Source organism: Amblyraja radiata, chromosome 24 (assembly GCF_010909765.2).
Source record: "Amblyraja radiata isolate CabotCenter1 chromosome 24, sAmbRad1.1.pri, whole genome shotgun sequence".
NCBI classification, from domain to species: Eukaryota; Metazoa; Chordata; class Chondrichthyes; order Rajiformes; family Rajidae; genus Amblyraja; species Amblyraja radiata.
Window position 1 is genome coordinate 34,174,950 of NC_045979.1, and position 18,454 is coordinate 34,193,403.

The following is an 18,454-nucleotide window of genomic DNA, read 5'->3' on the forward strand; positions in this document are numbered from 1 at the left end:
TTTGGCTCCCAATTCAGTTTAGTTTATTGGCACGTGGACCGAGGTACAGTGAAAAGCATTTTTGTTGCGTGCTAACCAGCCAGCAGAAAGACAATCCATGATCACAATCGATTCTCATACTGTGCATAGAAAGGAAATGACGTTTAGTGTAAGATAAAGTCAGCAAAGTCCGATCAAGGGTAGTCCGAGGGTCATCAGAGAGGTAGATGGGAGTTCAGCACTACTCTCTGTTTCTGGTTGGATGATTCAGACGCCTCATAACAGCTGGGAAGAAACTGTCCCCGAATCAAGCGGTGTGCGTTTTCACGCTAATAACGCTCTCCATTAAGGGATCCGCTTTATTGTCACTCGTCCGTCCTCTCTCCTCAGTCAGGCCTATGTAAAGGCGGTGAATGTCTAAACACGGAACCGGCCTAGTGTCGGTTGAGAGATGAATGTTGGCAGCGCAGCCGGCGGCACCGCCAATGAAATAGCAAAGTGGGGTTTTCTGTAGGGTGAGAGGCCGGGCACCGCCTGGGATTGTTTAAAGGCAGCTCCTGCAACACTGCCGCGCTCCCTCAGTACCGCACTGCGATCCCAGCCCAGTTTCTGTTCGGGGATCTGGAGTGGGAAGTGAACCCTAATTGTACTGACCCGGGGACAGAACACTGACACAACTGGTACAATAATAGCACTGTCTGCATTCAGACCGGAGACATTGGCCATGAAGCAATATGACACATCATGGACCTATTTAAGTTTTCTTTCATGTAATCTTCAAAATGTATCTATTTCCATTAACAGTTCATCTGCTCTCCATCTGAAAGTTTCTCCCCTCAGTTTCAGGTGCATTGCGGGGAGAGAGGGAGCCCAAGTGGGAGGAGAGAAGTGAGTCAGTGCCGAGGAAAACAGTTGAAAACTGAGGAATTTGGTTTGTAAATTGGTAAATCAGGCAATTTATCAGTCAATTTAAGCAAGACGGCTCTTAGCGAGCGGCAGTGAGTGAGCGGCCTTGCGAGGGAAGTGCCCTGTGAGAAAAGTGTGAGTCTTTGGCTCTAGTCTTCGGCGAGGAGGCTGAGGAGAGGAGACCACGCAATACGCTTGAGAGGTAGAGACGAAAGAAGGAGATGTCAGGCAAGCTGATTCAGTGTGGTGCTTGCAGTATGTGGGAGGTCAAGGACACCGCTGGTGCCTCTGGCTGCGACAAATGCGAGAAGTGCATCCAGGTAGAGCTCCTGAAGGGCCGTGTTGGGGAACTTGAGAAGCAAGTGGATGACCTCCGGTTCGTCCGAGAAACGGAGTCGTTCCTCGACAAGTCCTACAGTACGATTGTTACACCTAAGGTACTGGAAGAGAGAAGGTGGGAGACAGTGAGAACGGGAGGGAAGCATGAAATGCCAACTTCCCGGGGTGTTGTACTTGTGAACAGGTTCACCCACTTAGAAGCTGTCGGGACAGAAGAGGTGTTTACACTGGGCGGCGGACTGGCTTGTGATGCGAATAGGGCTGTTGAGCCAAAACCAAAAAGGCCTAAGGCAGGCAACGCCATTGTAGTGGGAGACTCCATTGTGAGAGGTACGGACAGGGGTTTCTGCGGCAACAGACGGGATGCGAGGATGGTGTGCTGCCTTCCTGGTGCCAGGATCCAAGATGTCACGGACAGAGTGCAGAAAATCCTCAAGGGCGAAGGTGAACATCCGGATGTGGTAGTGCATGTCGGCACAAACGATGTCGGAAAGAAGGGGATGAATATTCTGCAGCGTGACTTTAGAGAGCTCGGAAAAATGCTGAAAAGCAGGACCTCCAGGGTTGTTATCTCCGGTTTGCTTCCAGTTCCTCGTGCTGGCGAGAGCAGGAACAGGGAGATACGGGACCTGAACGTGTGGCTGAGGAACTGGTGCACGGGGCAGGGATTTAGATTCTTAGATCACTGGGATCTGTTTTGGGGTAAGGGGGAAATGTACAAAAGGGACGGATTGCATCTTAACAGGTGTGGGACCAGCATTCTGGCAGGCAGGTTTGCCACTGCTACACGGGTGGTTTTAAACTAAATAAGGGGGGTGGGGTGTCGAATGGGATAGTGGAGGATGGAGTTAAAGGGAAAGGGTTTCTTAAATGTGTGAGCGTAGAGACAGAGGGGTGTAAAATGAGGGTAGAAGCAATAGGTAGCAAGGTGAAAAGTAAAAGTGGCAGGCAGACAAAACCAGGGCAAAAATCAAAAAGGGCCACTTTTCAACATAATTGTATAAGGGGTAAGAGTGTTGTAAAACAAGTCTGAAGGCTTTGTGTCTCAATGCAAGGAGCATTCGTAATAAGGTGGATGAGTTGAATGTGCAGATAGCTATTAATGACTATGATATAGTTGGGATCACGGAGACATGGCTCCAGGGTGACCAAGGCTGGGAGCTGAACATCCAGGGATATTCAATATTCAGGAGGGATAGAGAGAAAGGAAAAGGAGGTGGGGTAGCGTTGCTGGTTATAGAGGAGATTAACGCAATGGAAAAGAAGGACATTACTTTGGAGGATGTGGAATCGGTATGGGTAGAGCTGCGAAACACTAAGGGGCAGAAAACGCTGGTGGGTGTTGTGTACAGGCCACCTAACAGTAGTAGTGAAGTTGGAGATGGTATCAAACAGGAAATTAGAAATGCGTGCGACAAAGGCAAAACCGTTATAATGGGTGACTTCAATCTACATATAGATTGGGTGAATCAAATTGGCAGGGGTGCTGAGGAAGAGGATTTCTTGAAATGTATGCGGGATAGTTATCTAAATCAACATGTAGAGGAACCAACGAGAGAGCAGGCTATTTTTGACTGGGTATTGAGTAACGAGGAAGGGTTAGTTAGCAGTCTTGTTGTACGTGCCCCTTGGGCAAGAGTGACCATAATATGGTTGAGTTCTTCATTAGGATGGAGAGTGACATTGTTAATTCAGAAACAATGGTTCTGAACTTAAAGAAAGGTAACTTTGAGGGTACGAGACGTGAATTGGCCAAGATTGACTGGCAATTAATTCTAAAAGGGTTGACGGTGGATATGCAATGGAAGACATTTAAAGACTGCATGGATGAACTACAAAAATTGTTCATCCCAGTTTGGCAAAAGAATAAATCAGGGAAGGTAGTGCATCCGTGGATAACAAGGGAAATCAGGGATAGTATCAAAGCGAAGGATGATGCGTACAAATTAGCCAGAAAAAGCAGCATACCGGAGGACTGGGAGAAATTCAGAGACCAGCAGAGGAGGACAAAGGGCTTAATTAGGAAAGGAAAAATAGATTATGAAAGAAAACTGGCAGGGAACATAAAAACTGACTGCAAAGGTTTTTATAGATATGTGAAAAGAAAGAGATTAGTTAAAACAAATGTAGGTCCCTTGCAGTCAGAAACAGGTGAGTTGCTCATGGGGAACAAGGATATGGCGGACCAATTGAATAACTACTTTGGTTCCGTCTTCACTAAGGAAGACATAAATAATCTGCCGGAAATAGCAGGGGACCGCGGGTCAAAGGAGTTAGAGGAATTGAGTGAAATGCAGGTTAGCCGGGAAGTGGTGTTGGGTAAATTGAATGGATTAAAGGCCGATAAATCCCCAGGGCCAGATAGGCTGCATCCCAGAGTACTTAAGGAAGTAGCTCCAGAAATAGTGGATGCATTAGTAATAATCTTTCAAAACTCTTTAGAGTCTGGAGCAGTTCCTGAGGATTGGCGGGTAGCAAACGTAACCCCACTTTTTAAGAAGGGAGGGAGAGAGAAAACGGGGAATTACAGAGCAGTTAGTCTAACATCGGTAGTGGGGAAACTGCTAGAGTCAGTTATTAAAGATGGGATAGCAGCACATTTGGAAAGTGGTGAAATCATTGGACAAAGTCAGCATGGATTTACAAAAGGTAAATCATGTCTGACGAATCTTATAGAATTTTTCGAGGATGTAACTAGTAGCGTGGATAGGGGAGAACCAGTGGATGTGGTGTATCTGGACTTCCAGAAGGCTTTCGACAAGGTCCCACATAAGAGATTAGTATACAAACTTAAAGCACACGGCATTGAGGGTTCAGCATTGATGTGGATAGAGAACTGGCTGGCAAACAGGAAGCAAAGAGTAGGAGTAAACGGGTCCTTTTCACAATGGCAGGCAGTGACTAGTGGGGTACCGCAAGGCTCAGTGCTGGGACCCCAGCTATTTACAATATATATTAATGATCTGGATGAGGGAATTGAAGGCAATATCTCCAAGTTTGCGGATGACACTAAGCTGGGGGGCAGTGTTAGCTGTGAGGAGGATGCTAGGAGACTGCAAGGTGACTTGGATAGGCTGGGTGAGTGGGCAAATGTTTGGCAGATGCAGTATAATGTGGATAAATGTGAGGTTATCCATTTTGGTGGCAAAAACAGGAAAGCAGACTATTATCTAAATGGTGGCCGACTAGGAAAAGGGGAGATGCAGCGAGACATGGGTGTCATGGTACACCAGTCATTGAAAGTAGGCATGCAGGTGCAGCAGGCAGTGAAGAAAGCGAATGGTATGTTAGCTTTCATAGCAAAAGGATTTGAGTATAGGAGCAGGGAGATTCTACTGCAGTTGTACATGGTCTCGGTGAGACCACACCTGGAGTATTGCGTACAGTTTTGGTATCCAAATCTGAGGAAGGACATTATTGCCATAGAGGGAGTACAGAGAAGGTTCACCAGACTGATTCCTGGGATGTCAGGACTGTCTTATGAAGAAAGACTGGGTAGACTTGGTTTATACTCTCTAGAATTTAGGAGATTGAGAGGGGATCTTATAGAAACTTATAAAATTCTTAAGGGGTTGGACAGGCTAGATGCAGGAAGATTGCTCCCGATGTTGGGGAAGTCCAGGACAAGGGGTCACAGCTTAAGGATAAGGGGGAAATCCTTTAAAACCGAGATGAGAAGAACTTTTTTCACACAGAGAGTGGTGAATCTCTGGAACTCTCTGCCACAGAGGGTAGTCGAGGCCAGTTCATTGGCTATATTTAAGAGGGAGTTAGATGTGGCCCTTGTGGCTAAGGGGATCAGAGGGTATGGAGAGAAGGCAGGTACGGGATACTGAGTTGGATGATCAGCCATGATCATATTGAATGGCGGTGCAGGCTCGAAGGGCCGAATGGCCTACTCCTGCACCTAATTTCTATGTTTCTATGTTTCTATGTAAGAGGAGTTGTGGGAAGAGCGATCACAATCGATTGTCACTATGAACAATGGTGCCACTCACACACAAAATACTGGTGCGGCTGGAGTAGTAGCCGGTGTACAATTATAGTGGAAACAAATGGGCAACACGGACGGAGTGGAAGAGTGTCAATCACAGATATACCGGCACTAGGAATATTTATTGTGACTGTGGAGGATCTTCACTCTGGAGATACAGGATGGTACAGATGTGGAATTAGAACATCTGGCGACCATCCAATGTTTGACGTACATCTCCGAATATCTGACGGTACGTTTCGCAGCGATTGACTTGACGTCTCCACTGAAATGCCTGATCCATGTTTTCTCCGGGAAGGGTCAGGGCAGCACCGATATCCCGAGGATCCGCAGCGGTGCAGAGACCTGCGGGGAGCGGGCGGGGGTCGGGAAACCCCACTCATGTTGCTCTCACCCAGTGTGAGCTCTGTCCCACTGAGCGGCCACCCACTTCAAGTGGGATGCTCAACACATTTCCCTGCCTCTGAACTGTATGAAATGTCACCCTGTCAGAGGTTTGCATTCCGACTCAAACTAATAGTCCGAAAGATCAGTGCGAGTGTTCGCGGTCTGAATACGTAGAGAATCATAAACATGGATTCAGTCCCCAGAGCTCAATATACTGCGTTCTGTCCTCCCGGGGCAGGCCAACCCGCTCCCCGCCCCCACCTCAGGGATCAGTCACTCCCTCCCCACCCAGCGGTCTCTCTCTCTCCATCTGCCCCGTCAATGCGCCCCCACCCCCAGCAGCCACTGTCCACCCACCGCCCGACAGCCAGCCAGCCTCTCCACCCCGACATTTCCCCGGTGGGAAGCAGAATAACATCATCTTTGGCCCCATCAGCCGTGGCACACAGCATATAATCCTCCCGCATTTTCGCCACCTCCAACGGGATCCCGCAACTAGCCAAACCTTTCCATCTCCACCGCTTTCTGCTTTCCGAAGAGATGTTCACTCCGCAACTCCTAGGTCAACTCGGCCTTTCTCACCCAAACGACCCCCTCCCCAGGTACCTTCCCCTACAACTGCAGGAGATGCAACACCTGTCCCTATACCTTCTCTGTCTACTCCGTCCAAGGAGTAGACGGAGGCAGAGGTTCACTTGCATCTCCTCCAACCTCATCAACTACATCCGCTGTTCCAGGTGTGAACTCCTATATATCGGCGAGACCAGGCGCAGACTCGGCGATCGTTTCGCTGATCAAATCCGCTCACTCTGCCTCAGCCTTACGCTACGTCCCGATTGCTAAACACTTTAATAGCCCCTCTCATTCCCAAACTGACCTTTCTGTCCTGGAACTCCTCCACTGTCAGAGTGAGGTCAAAGCAAGAGCACCTCATATTTCGCTTGGGCAGCTTACAACCCAGTGTTTTGAGCGACAGGATACAAGACAAGTCAAATTTATGTCACATACACATACAAGATGTGCAGTGAAATGAAAGTGGCAATGCCTGCGGGTTGTGTACAAACTGAAGAACAGAATAGAACAGAATCAGTATTTACATGTGAGAAGAGATATATTTTTAAAAGCCACAACACAACAGTAAATTAGTCCCTGGTGAGATAAGAGTTTAAAGTCCTGATGGCCTGTAGGAAGAAACTCCGTCTCATCCTCTCTGTTTTCACATGACAGCGGAGGCGTTTGCCTGACCGTAGCAGCTGGAACAGTCCGTTGTTGGGGTGGTATAGGTCCCCCATAATGTTGCTGGCTCTGGATCTGCACCTCCTGGTGTATAGGTCCTGCAGGGGGGCGAGTGTAGTTCCCATAGTACGTTCGGCCAAATCGCACTACTCTCTGCAGAGCTTTCCTGTCCAGGGCAGAGCTGTTCCCTAAACCTGATTGTGATTTGCCGGACAAGATGTTTCTATAGCCCCAGAGTAGAAGCACTCAAGGATCCTCAGAGAGACTCTGAATTTCCTCAGCTGTCTGAGGTGGGAAAGGCGCTGCCTTGCCTTACTCACCAGTCCGGCAGTGTGTGCTGTCCATGTCAGATCCTCTGTGATGTGGACTCCCAGGTATTTAAAGCAGCTCAAGTGCTGGCCTTGTCATTATGGATAAAACAATGAACTTCAAGTAACCCTTGCTTTACTCCTGTCCATCCCGCCCCCATCCTAGTTCTCCAATTAGATTCACTGTCCTCCTGATTATATTTTACTGATTGTATGCCTCGTTGTCAGCTTCCCTTCAGTCGACAATGAGTCATCCTACATTTTCCTTTAACTTTGTCACCTTTGATCACTTGTTTTCACATCTTACCCTTCCAGTTCTCTCTCTCCCTGTCCCACGACTCTCAGGCTGAAGAAAGGTCTCGACCCGAAACGTCACCCATTCCTTCTCTCGAGAGATGCTGCCTGCTCCGATGAGTTACTCCAACATTTTGTGTCTATCTTAAAGGGATCTTAATTAGTTTTCGCCATTAAATTCCAAGGCATTTAAAAGGGTTTTTGGCACGCTGGTCTTCATCAGTGAGAACATTCAGAACATAATTTGAGATAATATGCTTCAGACGTGCAGATGTTGAGTCCACACTTTGGGAATTGTGTTCAGCTTTAGTCCCTCAGCTCCAAGAAAAGTGCCGTTGAGGTGGGCAGCGTGCAGAAAGGTTTTAGGACGACGCTGCCTGGACAGGATGTGATTGACGCAGGGAGCGATTGGACAAACTCAGACTTCATTCCTTGGTGTGGAAATGATTGAGCGAGGAACTTATAGAAATGTATCAATCACGAGAAGCATGTTCATTTTCCCACGATGTGTGGGATGAGAAAGTGGAGGACAGAGGTAATGGGAACTATTTAAAGAGGGGAGAATAGTAAGGTGTAATTTACCGTAGTGTCATGTTTTGTACAGGTGAGTGACTGAAGCTGAACACAATTCGCACAAGTTCGACCTCAACAACATACGTACAACTGAAATATAACATCCCAACTTCTCTTCCGAGGGACAACATTTTCCACACATTGGGTGATATTTATATGGAACCTGCTGCCAGAGGAAGTAGTTGAGGCAGTCAGAATAACAGCATTTAAAATACATTTTAGGACAGTTGCGTAGTTTTGGGATCATTGCGAGTGATAAAGGAGACACGTGGACATATGGAAATGGCCGAGAAAGACATGTTGGTCGGCATGAACGAGCTGTTGTGATGGGCATCTTTCGGTTCTCTATAACTCTAACCTTCTTCAGTTTCTGGGCTTCGCATACTCACAGAGATGTAGATGAGCCGGTCAGATATCAACCGGACGGTTCGGGCTGAGATAAAGGGCTGCTGAGATTCAGCATGTGTTTGTTTTTTAACTGTTCATACAGGTGACTGAATGTTTGCTCCATTCCCACTGAACCCGTGTCTGCTCCTGTGCTCAGATATCTGTCACCAGCAAATGCCTGACGTCTCGGAGGCTCAGTGTCAGTGTCCTGTGAGTCTGTCCGTGGATCCCTTCCCATCCATTACACATAGTGTGAGAAGAACGAGTATCGGTGGTCAACGATCTTGTACGACAATCAACTGGATCTGAGTTGTGAAATCCTCGGAGGTCAACACCGTCAATATTACTGCAGAGCCTCTAATAATCATGGGGGGGAAATCCAGTGAAATACTCAACGTGAAAGTCTTCAAAGGAGCAGCAACGTGCAGTTATGTGACAGAAATGAACAATACAGGTGAGTGTTATTTTCCCGTGGGAATACTGTTTCACAATTCCTCTTGTGTTCTTGTAGCTGCTGCTTTTCACCTTGTGGTGATGTTCGTGGGTTTCTAGGTATTTGCAGACGGCATCATTGCAGCCACCGTGAGCTCATGGCGTAAAATGCGAGAGTTTGTTTGGGGGACTGGCAAATAATTGCCTGTTACTTTCACCTGGGAGGTGTTGAGCTTCGAAAGGAGAGAAAGACCTGCACTTATCACAACGGGTTGAGTGCACTCCACCAAATTTCTGCCTAAAAATGATTTTCTGACTGCCGCTTAAGATCTCACATTCACTTTGAGACAGAGAAAGCACCAAATGCATTCTGTTTGGATCCATCATCATTTAAAACCAAGGATGTACAATTTCATCATCATGTTCATATTTTTTACTCTGTTAATTTGTGTGAATCACATGAACTCCAGTAATCTCACAAAATTAAAGTGGAATCTACTTGGCCGTCATTCCATCAAGTATAACTGTTACCTTTGTCAAAAATCATTTTGAAATGAAACCCCCGGTAGGTGTGGAGACGCTCAGATTGGAAGTCCAGAATAGAGTGTGAATGGTTTACAACAGCGAGACCAAGCACAGCCAAGGCCAGTGCATCTTAAACTATTTCAGTTTCATTCACCCTTGAGTCTTTATCACAAAATTTCATTCACCCTCGACTAAATTTTCTTAGGTTTATTTTTGGTAATTTTCGTCTTATTCCCTCTTGTGTATAATTTTTTATATAATTTATTTAGTCACATGAGCAAAAAACTTAATCACCCCAAAATAATTTAATTCACCCTTGGTTGAACCATTCACCAGTTTAAGAAGCACTGGCCTAGGCCACAGTTTCGCTGAACACTTGTGCTTGGTCTGTCATGAACCAGAATCGCGCTTGATAGACGCCCCATCCTCAACCTCCCCCGCTGATGCAGAGCAGCAGCACTTTGCACCATCTGCACGATGCACTGCAGCAACTCACCAATACTCCCTAGACAGCGCCTTCCAATTGCAACAGGCTCCGTGTTCAATGCATCATTCTTCACCATTCACACCCACATTGGCTGGGAAGCGCTTTGGAACGACCTGTGCAGGTGGTGAGGGACGGTGTACAATATCTGTCTCTCATCGCAATCTAGGTGGAATTCAACACAGTTAAGAAAATGAGTGGGTGGACTCCCCTGTACACATTGATGTATACTATAATGTATATGTTTGTGAAAGGCTAATTTTGCTCTTCAATTTATGAAATATTTTTCCTTCAGTTTCAGGCGCTCTGTGGGCGGAGAGCGAAGTAAGAGGGGTTGTGGGAAGAGCGATCATAATTGATTGTCACTATGCAGCAGTGTGCCGCTCACAAACAAAATACTGGTGCTCTGGGACAAGTCGCCAGTGTACACATGTAGTGGAAACAAATGGGAAACATGGACAGAGCGGAAGAGTGTCAATCACAAATAACCCGGAACGAGGAATATTTACTGTGACTGTGGAGGATCTTCACTCTGGAGATACAGGATGGTACAGATGTGGAATTACTACACATGGTGAACCAACATTTAAAGTATATCTCCAAGTATCTGAAGGTAGGTTTCTCAATGAGTGACTTTATGTCTCCACTTTGGCATCCGCACAAAACATTTGTTAGGTGGGAGTCTGGTGCACAGTTCCGGTCGCCCCTTTATAAAACAAAATATGTGGAAGCTTTGGAGATGTAGCAGAAAAATGTCACCGGGATGTTTAGTTGTAGTTTATAAATGCAACATGGAAACTGATCCTTCGGCCCACCGAGTCCACACCGACTAGCGATCACCGGTCACACTAGTTCTATGTTGTTCCACTTTCCCATTCGCTCCATACACACAATTCTACAATACCGCCATTCACACACATCATTAGTGCAACAGTATCACTATCAACTTTTTTATACAAGGACATTAAAAAGTTGGCGATAGTGATACTATTGCACTAACGAGGTGTTTGAATGTTGGTATTGTAGAATTGTGGCAGAGTTCCAGATTAAAAGAAGATTAACTGCAGATGCTGGAATTGTAAAACAAAGAGAGATGGTGCTGCTGTGTACTGGTATAGTGGCAGACATGGTAGTTCTGGCAGCTGGGAGGATGGAGAGACACAGAGAAGTATAAATCTGGTAAATGGATTGTGAGAAGAAGGCGCTTTCTGACGGGCAATTTGACTGCTGCTTATAAAAATAGCTGAAGGTAGACAAAAATGCTGGAGAAACTCAGCGGGTGAGGCAGCTTCTATGGAACGAAGGAAGTAGGCAATGTTTCGGGCCGAAGCCCTTCTTCAGACTCGGCCCGAAACGTTGCCTATTTCCTTCGCTCCATAGATGCTGCCTCACCCGCTGAGTTTCTCCACCATTTTTGTCTACCTTCGATTTTCCAGCAAATACAGTTCCTTCTTAAACATCTGAGTAAATGACATTGTCCAGATCTGTATTGGAGTGTCCCTGTCGATTTCCTTCGAAATTGCGCTCCTGCATACACAGTTTGATTCTCATTAGACAAATGGGCAACTTCCTTGTTGCTTTGAATATCCAACACTGTTGCATAAACGATGCTCCCCTTTTCCTGCTGGCAATTCCTGAAATGTAAAAGAGGATCCAAGATTGTCTGATGATTTGTCTGATTTGTGGTCAGTTTTAACCACCATGTTCTAGGAAATATGCTGTCAAGTTGGATAGGGTGCAGAGAAGACTTGCAAGGATGTTGCAATGACTTGACGGCCTGACCTACCGGGACGGGTTGAGCCGTCTAGGTCTTTATTTCTTGGAGCGCAGGAGGATGAGGGATGACCTTATGGCAGGCACAATATCATGCGAGGTATAGATCGAGTAAATGCACAGAGTATTTTGCCCAGAGTAGGGGAATCGAGAACCAGAGGACATTATTTTAAGATGAGGGGGGAATGATGTAACAAGAATCTGGGGAGTAACGTTTTTACACAAATGTTGGTAGGTATATGAAACGAACTGCCGACGGAAGTAGTTATTGCAGGTACTATCGCAACATTTAAGAACAATTTGAACAGGTACATGAATAGGATAAGTTTGGAGGGTTAAGGACCAAGCATGGGCAGGTGGAACTAGTGTAGATTGGGCGTGTTGGTCAGTGCGGGCAAGTTAGACCGAAGGGCCTGTTTCTACGCTGTATGACTCTATGACTCTATGTAGATGGATGGGTCAGATTCCAACCTGGCGGCTCTGGCTAAGATACAGAGATGGTGGATATCGGCGAGTGTTTGATTTTCAGATGTTCACTCAGTGTCTGACAGTTTGCTCCTTTCCCACAGAACCCGTCTCTGTTCCTGTGCTTGGTTTTCTGTCACCAGCCAATGTCTCCTGTCGCGGGGGCTCAGTGACAGTGTCCTGTGAGTCGGTCCGGGGATCCCTTCCCATTAACAACAGCTGGTATGAAAAGACCCCATCTGGGGATTCAAAGATCTCTGACAACAATGCCCTGGATCTACATTGTCAATCCTTCAAACACCAGCACCGTCAATATTATTGCACAGCTTCAAATCAACGTGGATCAAAATCCAGTGAAATGGTCAACGTGTCCACCTCCAGCAGTGACGTGCCCTGCAGTTTCCTAGTGAAAATCAACGGCACTGGTATGTAGTGGAGGGAATGGGGAGAAGAAGGGGGAGTGGGGGTGGGGTGGTTCATAACACCACAAGTGATAGAAGCAGAAATAGACCATTCAAGCATGGTTGATCTATCTTCCCCTCTTCACCCCATCCTCTTGTCTTCTCCTCATAATCCCTGAAATCCATGCACGTTATATAATTAATTTATCAAGATTAAAATGATGGAATTATGGCCCATTTGTCAATACCTGGTTGCTGGGCTCCAGAAATAGATTTCCCAGTGCTGGTGTAGGCCAGATTCCTGGCTAGAACTCCCTGTTATACTTACACAGCATTAAACTAGGTGTGCAGTGACATCAGTCCAAGCACAATCATTTTCCCACCACCATCTCCACATGGCCGACACTCAGATATGGGAAGGGATCAGAAATTATTTGTAAATGTGGCCACAGTTAACTCCTTGACGAAAGTATCAGATTTGGTCCACTGTGTTAATGTTGACCATTCAGTACCATCGATACTAATCCCATTTACCAGCACCTCGTCCATTGTGGCAATTCAGGTTCCTCCCCCTTCTAGGTTTAAAAAGTTTTCTTGATACCATTGAAATATTCTGCTCCTTAACTTAAACATATGTTCTCCACTTTTACACATATCTGTCGTGCACAGTTTCCCAAAAAGATCCTATCACAGTTTTGCACACCTGTAGTAGGTTCCCCCTTCCTCACCTGTCCTGCATGGACTAATATAAAACCTCTATCCGGCCCCTCCCCATCACTGTAATGTTTCAAACCAATCAACACCCCTCTCAAGTCAAATTGCACCCTTTAGATTAGTTTATGGATACAGGCTCTTCGGCCCACTGAGTACACAACGTCCAGTATTCACCAGTACACTAGTTCAATGGAGACAATTTACAGACCTCAATTACCCTGCAAACCTGCACGACCTTGGAATGCGGGAGGAATCTGGAGCACTTGGAGAGGGCAGACAGCATCCGTAGTCAGAATCGAACCCGGGTCTCTGGCGCTGTAAGGCAGCAACTCTACTATTGCGCCACTGTGCCGTCTACGCCTGGCGCCAGAGTTGTTACCAGCACTCCTGCTTGCTACCTGGACTACACTTCTTCCCACCCTGCTTCCTGTAAGAACTCCATCCCCTACTCCCAAACCCTCCGTCTACGACGCAACTGCACTCAGGATGAAGTGTTCCACACCAGGGCATCAGATATATCCTCATTCTTCAGGGAAAGAGGGTTCCCCTCTTCTACCATAGATGAGGCTCTCACCAGGGTCTCTTCTATACCCCGTGAAGGGCAGAGTCCCCCTTGTCCTCACCTTCCACTCTACCAGCCCTCACGTACAACAAATAATCCTCCGTCATTTTCGCTACATCCAACGTGACCCTACCACTTGCCGCATCTTCACATCTCCTCCCCTGTTTGCTTCCCGCATAGACCGCTTCCTCCATAACTACTCGGTTAATTCGTCCCTTCCTACCCGAACTTCCCCTTGCAACCGGTCGCATTACCTCCACCATTGACTCTATTCAAGGACCCAAGCAGTCTTTCCAGGTGTGGCACATGTTGACCTGCACCTTCTCCAACTTCATCTATTGCATCCGCTGCTCGTCAGCTGCTCTACATTGGCGAGAACAAGCGTAGGCGTGGCGATCGCTTCACCAAACATCTCCGCTCGGTTAGCAATAACCAACCTGAACCTTATCGCCCGGTGGCTCACGCCCGGTGGCTCAGCACTTCAACTCCCCCTCCCATTCACAATCCTACCTTTCTATCCTGGGTGTCCTCCATGGCCAGAGTGAGCACCACCGTAAATTGGAGGAGCAGCTCCTCATATTTCGCTTGGGCAGTTTGCACCCCAGAGGTATGAACATTGACTTCTCTAATTTCAGGTAGTCCTTACTTTGTCCTCTCCCTCAGCCTTCTGGCTCCACCTATTCCTTTCGTTTCCCGCCCCCACCCTAATATCAGTCTGAAGAAGGGTTTCGGCTCGAAACGTCGCCTATTTCCTTCGCTCCATAGATGCTGCCTCACCCGCTGAGTTTCTCCATCATTTTTATCTGCCTCCTGCTTGTCATGATAACATCTCCCATTTGCTGCAAATCACACTGAAGAAGCATTACCCTGTATGTTAAGCCTGTCAACTCCTTACATCGGACAACCAGACTCCCTTATTCAACTGCAAGTGAAAAGCAGTGACACTGACATTTATTTCCTTGTTCCAATAGGTCATGAGTATTCTTGTGAAAAATCGATAACATCCAATTACCCTGCAAGGTAAAATGCTCTGTTTAAAACGAATGTACTAATTGCTGGCGTTTTGATTGGGAATGCTTTATTTGGGATAAAGTTGTGCCTTCCTTTCATCGGCAATAAATGCCGTGAGAGTATTGATCACAATGCACAGTAGCACAGCCCGTAGAGCCACAGTCTCACAACGCCACGACATAGGTTCATTAGGTGATGTCTACGTGTGGTCTGTATGTTTTGCCTTTAATTGTGTTGGTTTCATTTAAGTGCTCCAGTTTCCTCCCAGCTCCCAAAGATGTGTCAGTTGTAAATTGCCGTGTGTGCAGGAGAGCGGTTGTATGTGAAGAGTGGGTGGGGCGGGGAAGGGAGGGTGTTGGACTGTGGTCGTAGTTGATGAGAAAGTGGGGAAAACAAAAATGGGATTTACACAGGATCCGTGTGAATGCAGTTGACAGTCGGCACAGACCTGAAGAGGCAAATGGCCTCTTTCTATACTCTGTTTCTCTGTGTGCCTGTGATCCAATGAAACCAAATATCGAAGCATCATAAATGGCGGTGCTGGTTCAAAGGGCCGAATGGCCTACTCCTGCACCAATTGTCTATTGTTTCAAGCCTGACAGCAAATTTATATTTATCTCTTAAATATTCTTTAATAATATGTATATAACTTGCAAACCAGTTATTAGTTAACTCGTCAGAAGGGGAATTGCACTGGGTTTACATCTCATTGTGTTGTGTACATGCTTGGATGATACGAATAAGTTCCTCCATTTGTTACTTTTCAGAGAGCGCTCCCTGCAGTATTCACCATGACTTCTCCATCACTAACCTCACCCCATGCTGTGAGATGAATATAGTTGCCAAACCCAAGTCATTCACTTTAGGTTTGCTGTGACTTGCTCTGGTGTGGTGCTGATAGGAAAATGAATTATGAATTATGGTCTAAGACACCCCCCTTGATATCACTTGTGGCAACACCTTGCCATTGAAAAGGTCATGCACCAAAAACTCGCTGGCGCAGAATGTGAGAAAACAGTCTTGAATCTGACCGAATACAGCGAACTGAGTTAACTGACGCTCTCTTACACATTGAACCTTGAAACCTCTCCCGTTGTGTTTCTCCAGCATGTTGTGTCTATCTACTCTGTATTCACTGCTCAATCTCAGGATTTATGTCTTTGTCATCTCCGAATCCATTTAACCGTGTAATCTCTCATTCCCAGTCTTGTAGCCGTCCTCCAACAATGAGGTAGGTAATTGGTGATCATAAGTTGTCCCACCCTCCCCCCATCACCCTCCCCCCCCCCCCAGTCCAACACCCGTTCTTTCTCCAAGCTGATCTCCATTGACTCTGCTGCTTCGCCCCGCTCCACTTCACCAAGATTATGAAGCAAATAACAGGTAAATGTTTCAAAGATAAACCGTCTCGTTTCCTCCCAGTGATTCTGTATCTCTTGCCCTTTGCCCAGTTACATCTCATGGGAAGTGGGGCGCTGGATGTTCTTTCTCCTGCTTGTGATCTGGAGTATCTCAACCGCGGTGTTCACAAGAGGCTCTAAGGTAGGTTTTATTGTCATCATGTTCATAAATTATAGGTGCAGAATTAAGCCATTCAGTCCATCATATCTAATCAGCCCCCAATCACGGCTGATCTATCCTTCCCTCTCGATCCCATTCACCTGCCTTCTCCCCATAACCATTGACATCTTATTTATCAAGAATATGAAAATATCCGCCTTAAATATATCAATCGATTTGGATGGATACAAAATTGCTGGAGTAGCTCAGCGGGAAAGGCAGCAATCTCCGGTGTGAATTGACTTGGCCTCCACAGCCTCCTGTGGCAATAAAAGCCATAGATTCACCACCCTCTGCTCAAAGCAATTACTTCTCTTCACCGAATGTTTCCAAACGGTTTCCATTAACGCTTTCAACATGTCCTGTCCATTGATAGAAACAAAAACCGTGCACGTTTTCATATCCTGAAGTTAAACCAAATCTCTGTGTAGATGATATCACGAGGTTTTGTCAGGTTGTACGTGTGCAGGGTGGATTTCTGTGCCCGGTGTGGATTCGTTGGGGTCCATCTTCCAGACAGCAATGTGTTGGGAGTGGTCGGGTCAAATAAAGCGTGGTTCCCACTGTCAGTCAGTCTGATGACTTCACATTGTCTTTTGCAGAAACGCGATGAGCCAGAACCTCGCCCCTCGACCCACGAATTACAATGAAGACACCTAGCTTGCACCACCTTAAGTTTTGTCACCTATTCCAAGGTTTCTTTCGTCAGCTTCGAACTATTGATTTAACCTCTGCATGGTTCTTAATAAATGGTTGTTGTCAATAAATGGTTTATCTAATTTGTTTTGTTTAGACTGCAACAATAGTGATGAAGAACAGGCTACAATCAGGCTGCTGGATAACCCTCGCGTTGCCAAACGTTAAAGGCGTTTAGGAAAGGCATTCAAATAATCTTTCAGACCATGCTATCCCATCAGAACAAAAGTATGCAACGACATTGTTCTACCTATTAGCATTATTTTTCTCTCCACAGACGCTGACTCTCGCGCTAAGCACATCCAACATCGGCAAATCTCATTGCGTATATTTAATTCATTTTTAGGGAGGAAGGGACTGCAAATGCTGGTTTAAACTGAAGCTAGACATAAATTGCTGGGGTAAACTCAGAGTGACAGGCGGCATCTGTGGATGGATAGGCAGACTGAGCGGCGATGTTCAGCGAAACGATCGCCGAGCCTGCGCCTGTTCTCCCTTCTCGGCGATCGTTTCGCTGAACACCTCCGCTGAGTCCGCCCACTACCTGATATCCCGGTCGCTAAACACTTTAATTTCCATTCCCACACTGACATTTCTGTCCTGGGCATCCTCCATTGTCAGAGTGAGTCCCAGCGCAAATTGGAGGAAGGGCACCTCATATTTCGCTTGCGCAGCTTACACCCCAGCGGTGTGAACATTGACATCTCTAACTTCAAGGAACCCTTGCATTCCCTCTCAACCCCCGCCCTCCCTCCTTCGCAGTTCTCTGATCACTATGACAGTCTTCGACTACATTTGATCTCAAATACGTTTTTGTTACCTTCTCCCAGCTAACAATCATCTATTCTACATTTCCCTTTGATCTGCATACCCTTTGTCCAGTTTTCACACCTTACAATTCCTTATCCAAGTATCTCCCTCTCCCCTGACCAGTCTGAAGAAGGGTCTCGACCCGAAACTTCGCCCATTCTTTTCACCGAGCCCACGTCAATCAGCAATAAACCCTTTCACACTGGTTCTATATCACCCCACTTTCGCGTCTTTTGAGTACAGTAATATATTAAACATTTTAATGCTGCAACGAGTTATTCAATGTGTCCACCGTACACACGTGTTAAATCACTATAAATAATGGCCACGGTGGCGCAACGGTAGAGTTGCCGCCTTACAGCGCTTGCCGCACAGGAGACCCGGGTTCGATACCGACTACGGGAGCTGTCTGTACGGAGTTTGTACGTTCTCCTCATGATCGCGTGAGTTTTCTCCGAGATCTTCGGGTTCGTCCCACACTCCATTGACGTACAGGTATGTAGCTTGATTGGCTTGATATAAATTTAAATTGTCCACAGTGTATGTGGGGTAGTGTAATGTGCGGGGATTGCTGGTCAGTGTGGACTCGGTGGGCCGAAGGGCCTGTTTCCGCCCTGT

General features: G+C 46.5%; 2 protein-coding genes across 2 annotated transcripts in view; both read left to right on the forward strand.

Annotated features, from left to right (window-relative positions):
• Positions 1–17,029, forward strand: part of LOC116987005 (polymeric immunoglobulin receptor-like) — a 99,152-nt gene extending 82,123 nt beyond the window's left edge. The window contains 9 exon segments of the mRNA XM_033042887.1: positions 820–853; positions 5,164–5,448; positions 8,534–8,771; positions 8,773–8,857; positions 10,140–10,457; positions 12,187–12,507; positions 14,731–14,779; positions 16,222–16,312; positions 16,933–17,029. Of these exon segments, the coding sequence (XP_032898778.1) occupies positions 820–853; positions 5,164–5,448; positions 8,534–8,771; positions 8,773–8,857; positions 10,140–10,457; positions 12,187–12,507; positions 14,731–14,779; positions 16,222–16,312; positions 16,933–16,980 (1,469 nt within the window). The 3' untranslated portion in view covers positions 16,981–17,029.
• LOC116987004 overlaps positions 1–18,454 on the forward strand; it is a 248,236-nt gene that overhangs the window by 123,582 nt on the left and 106,200 nt on the right. The gene's annotated exons all lie outside the window — the stretch shown is intronic.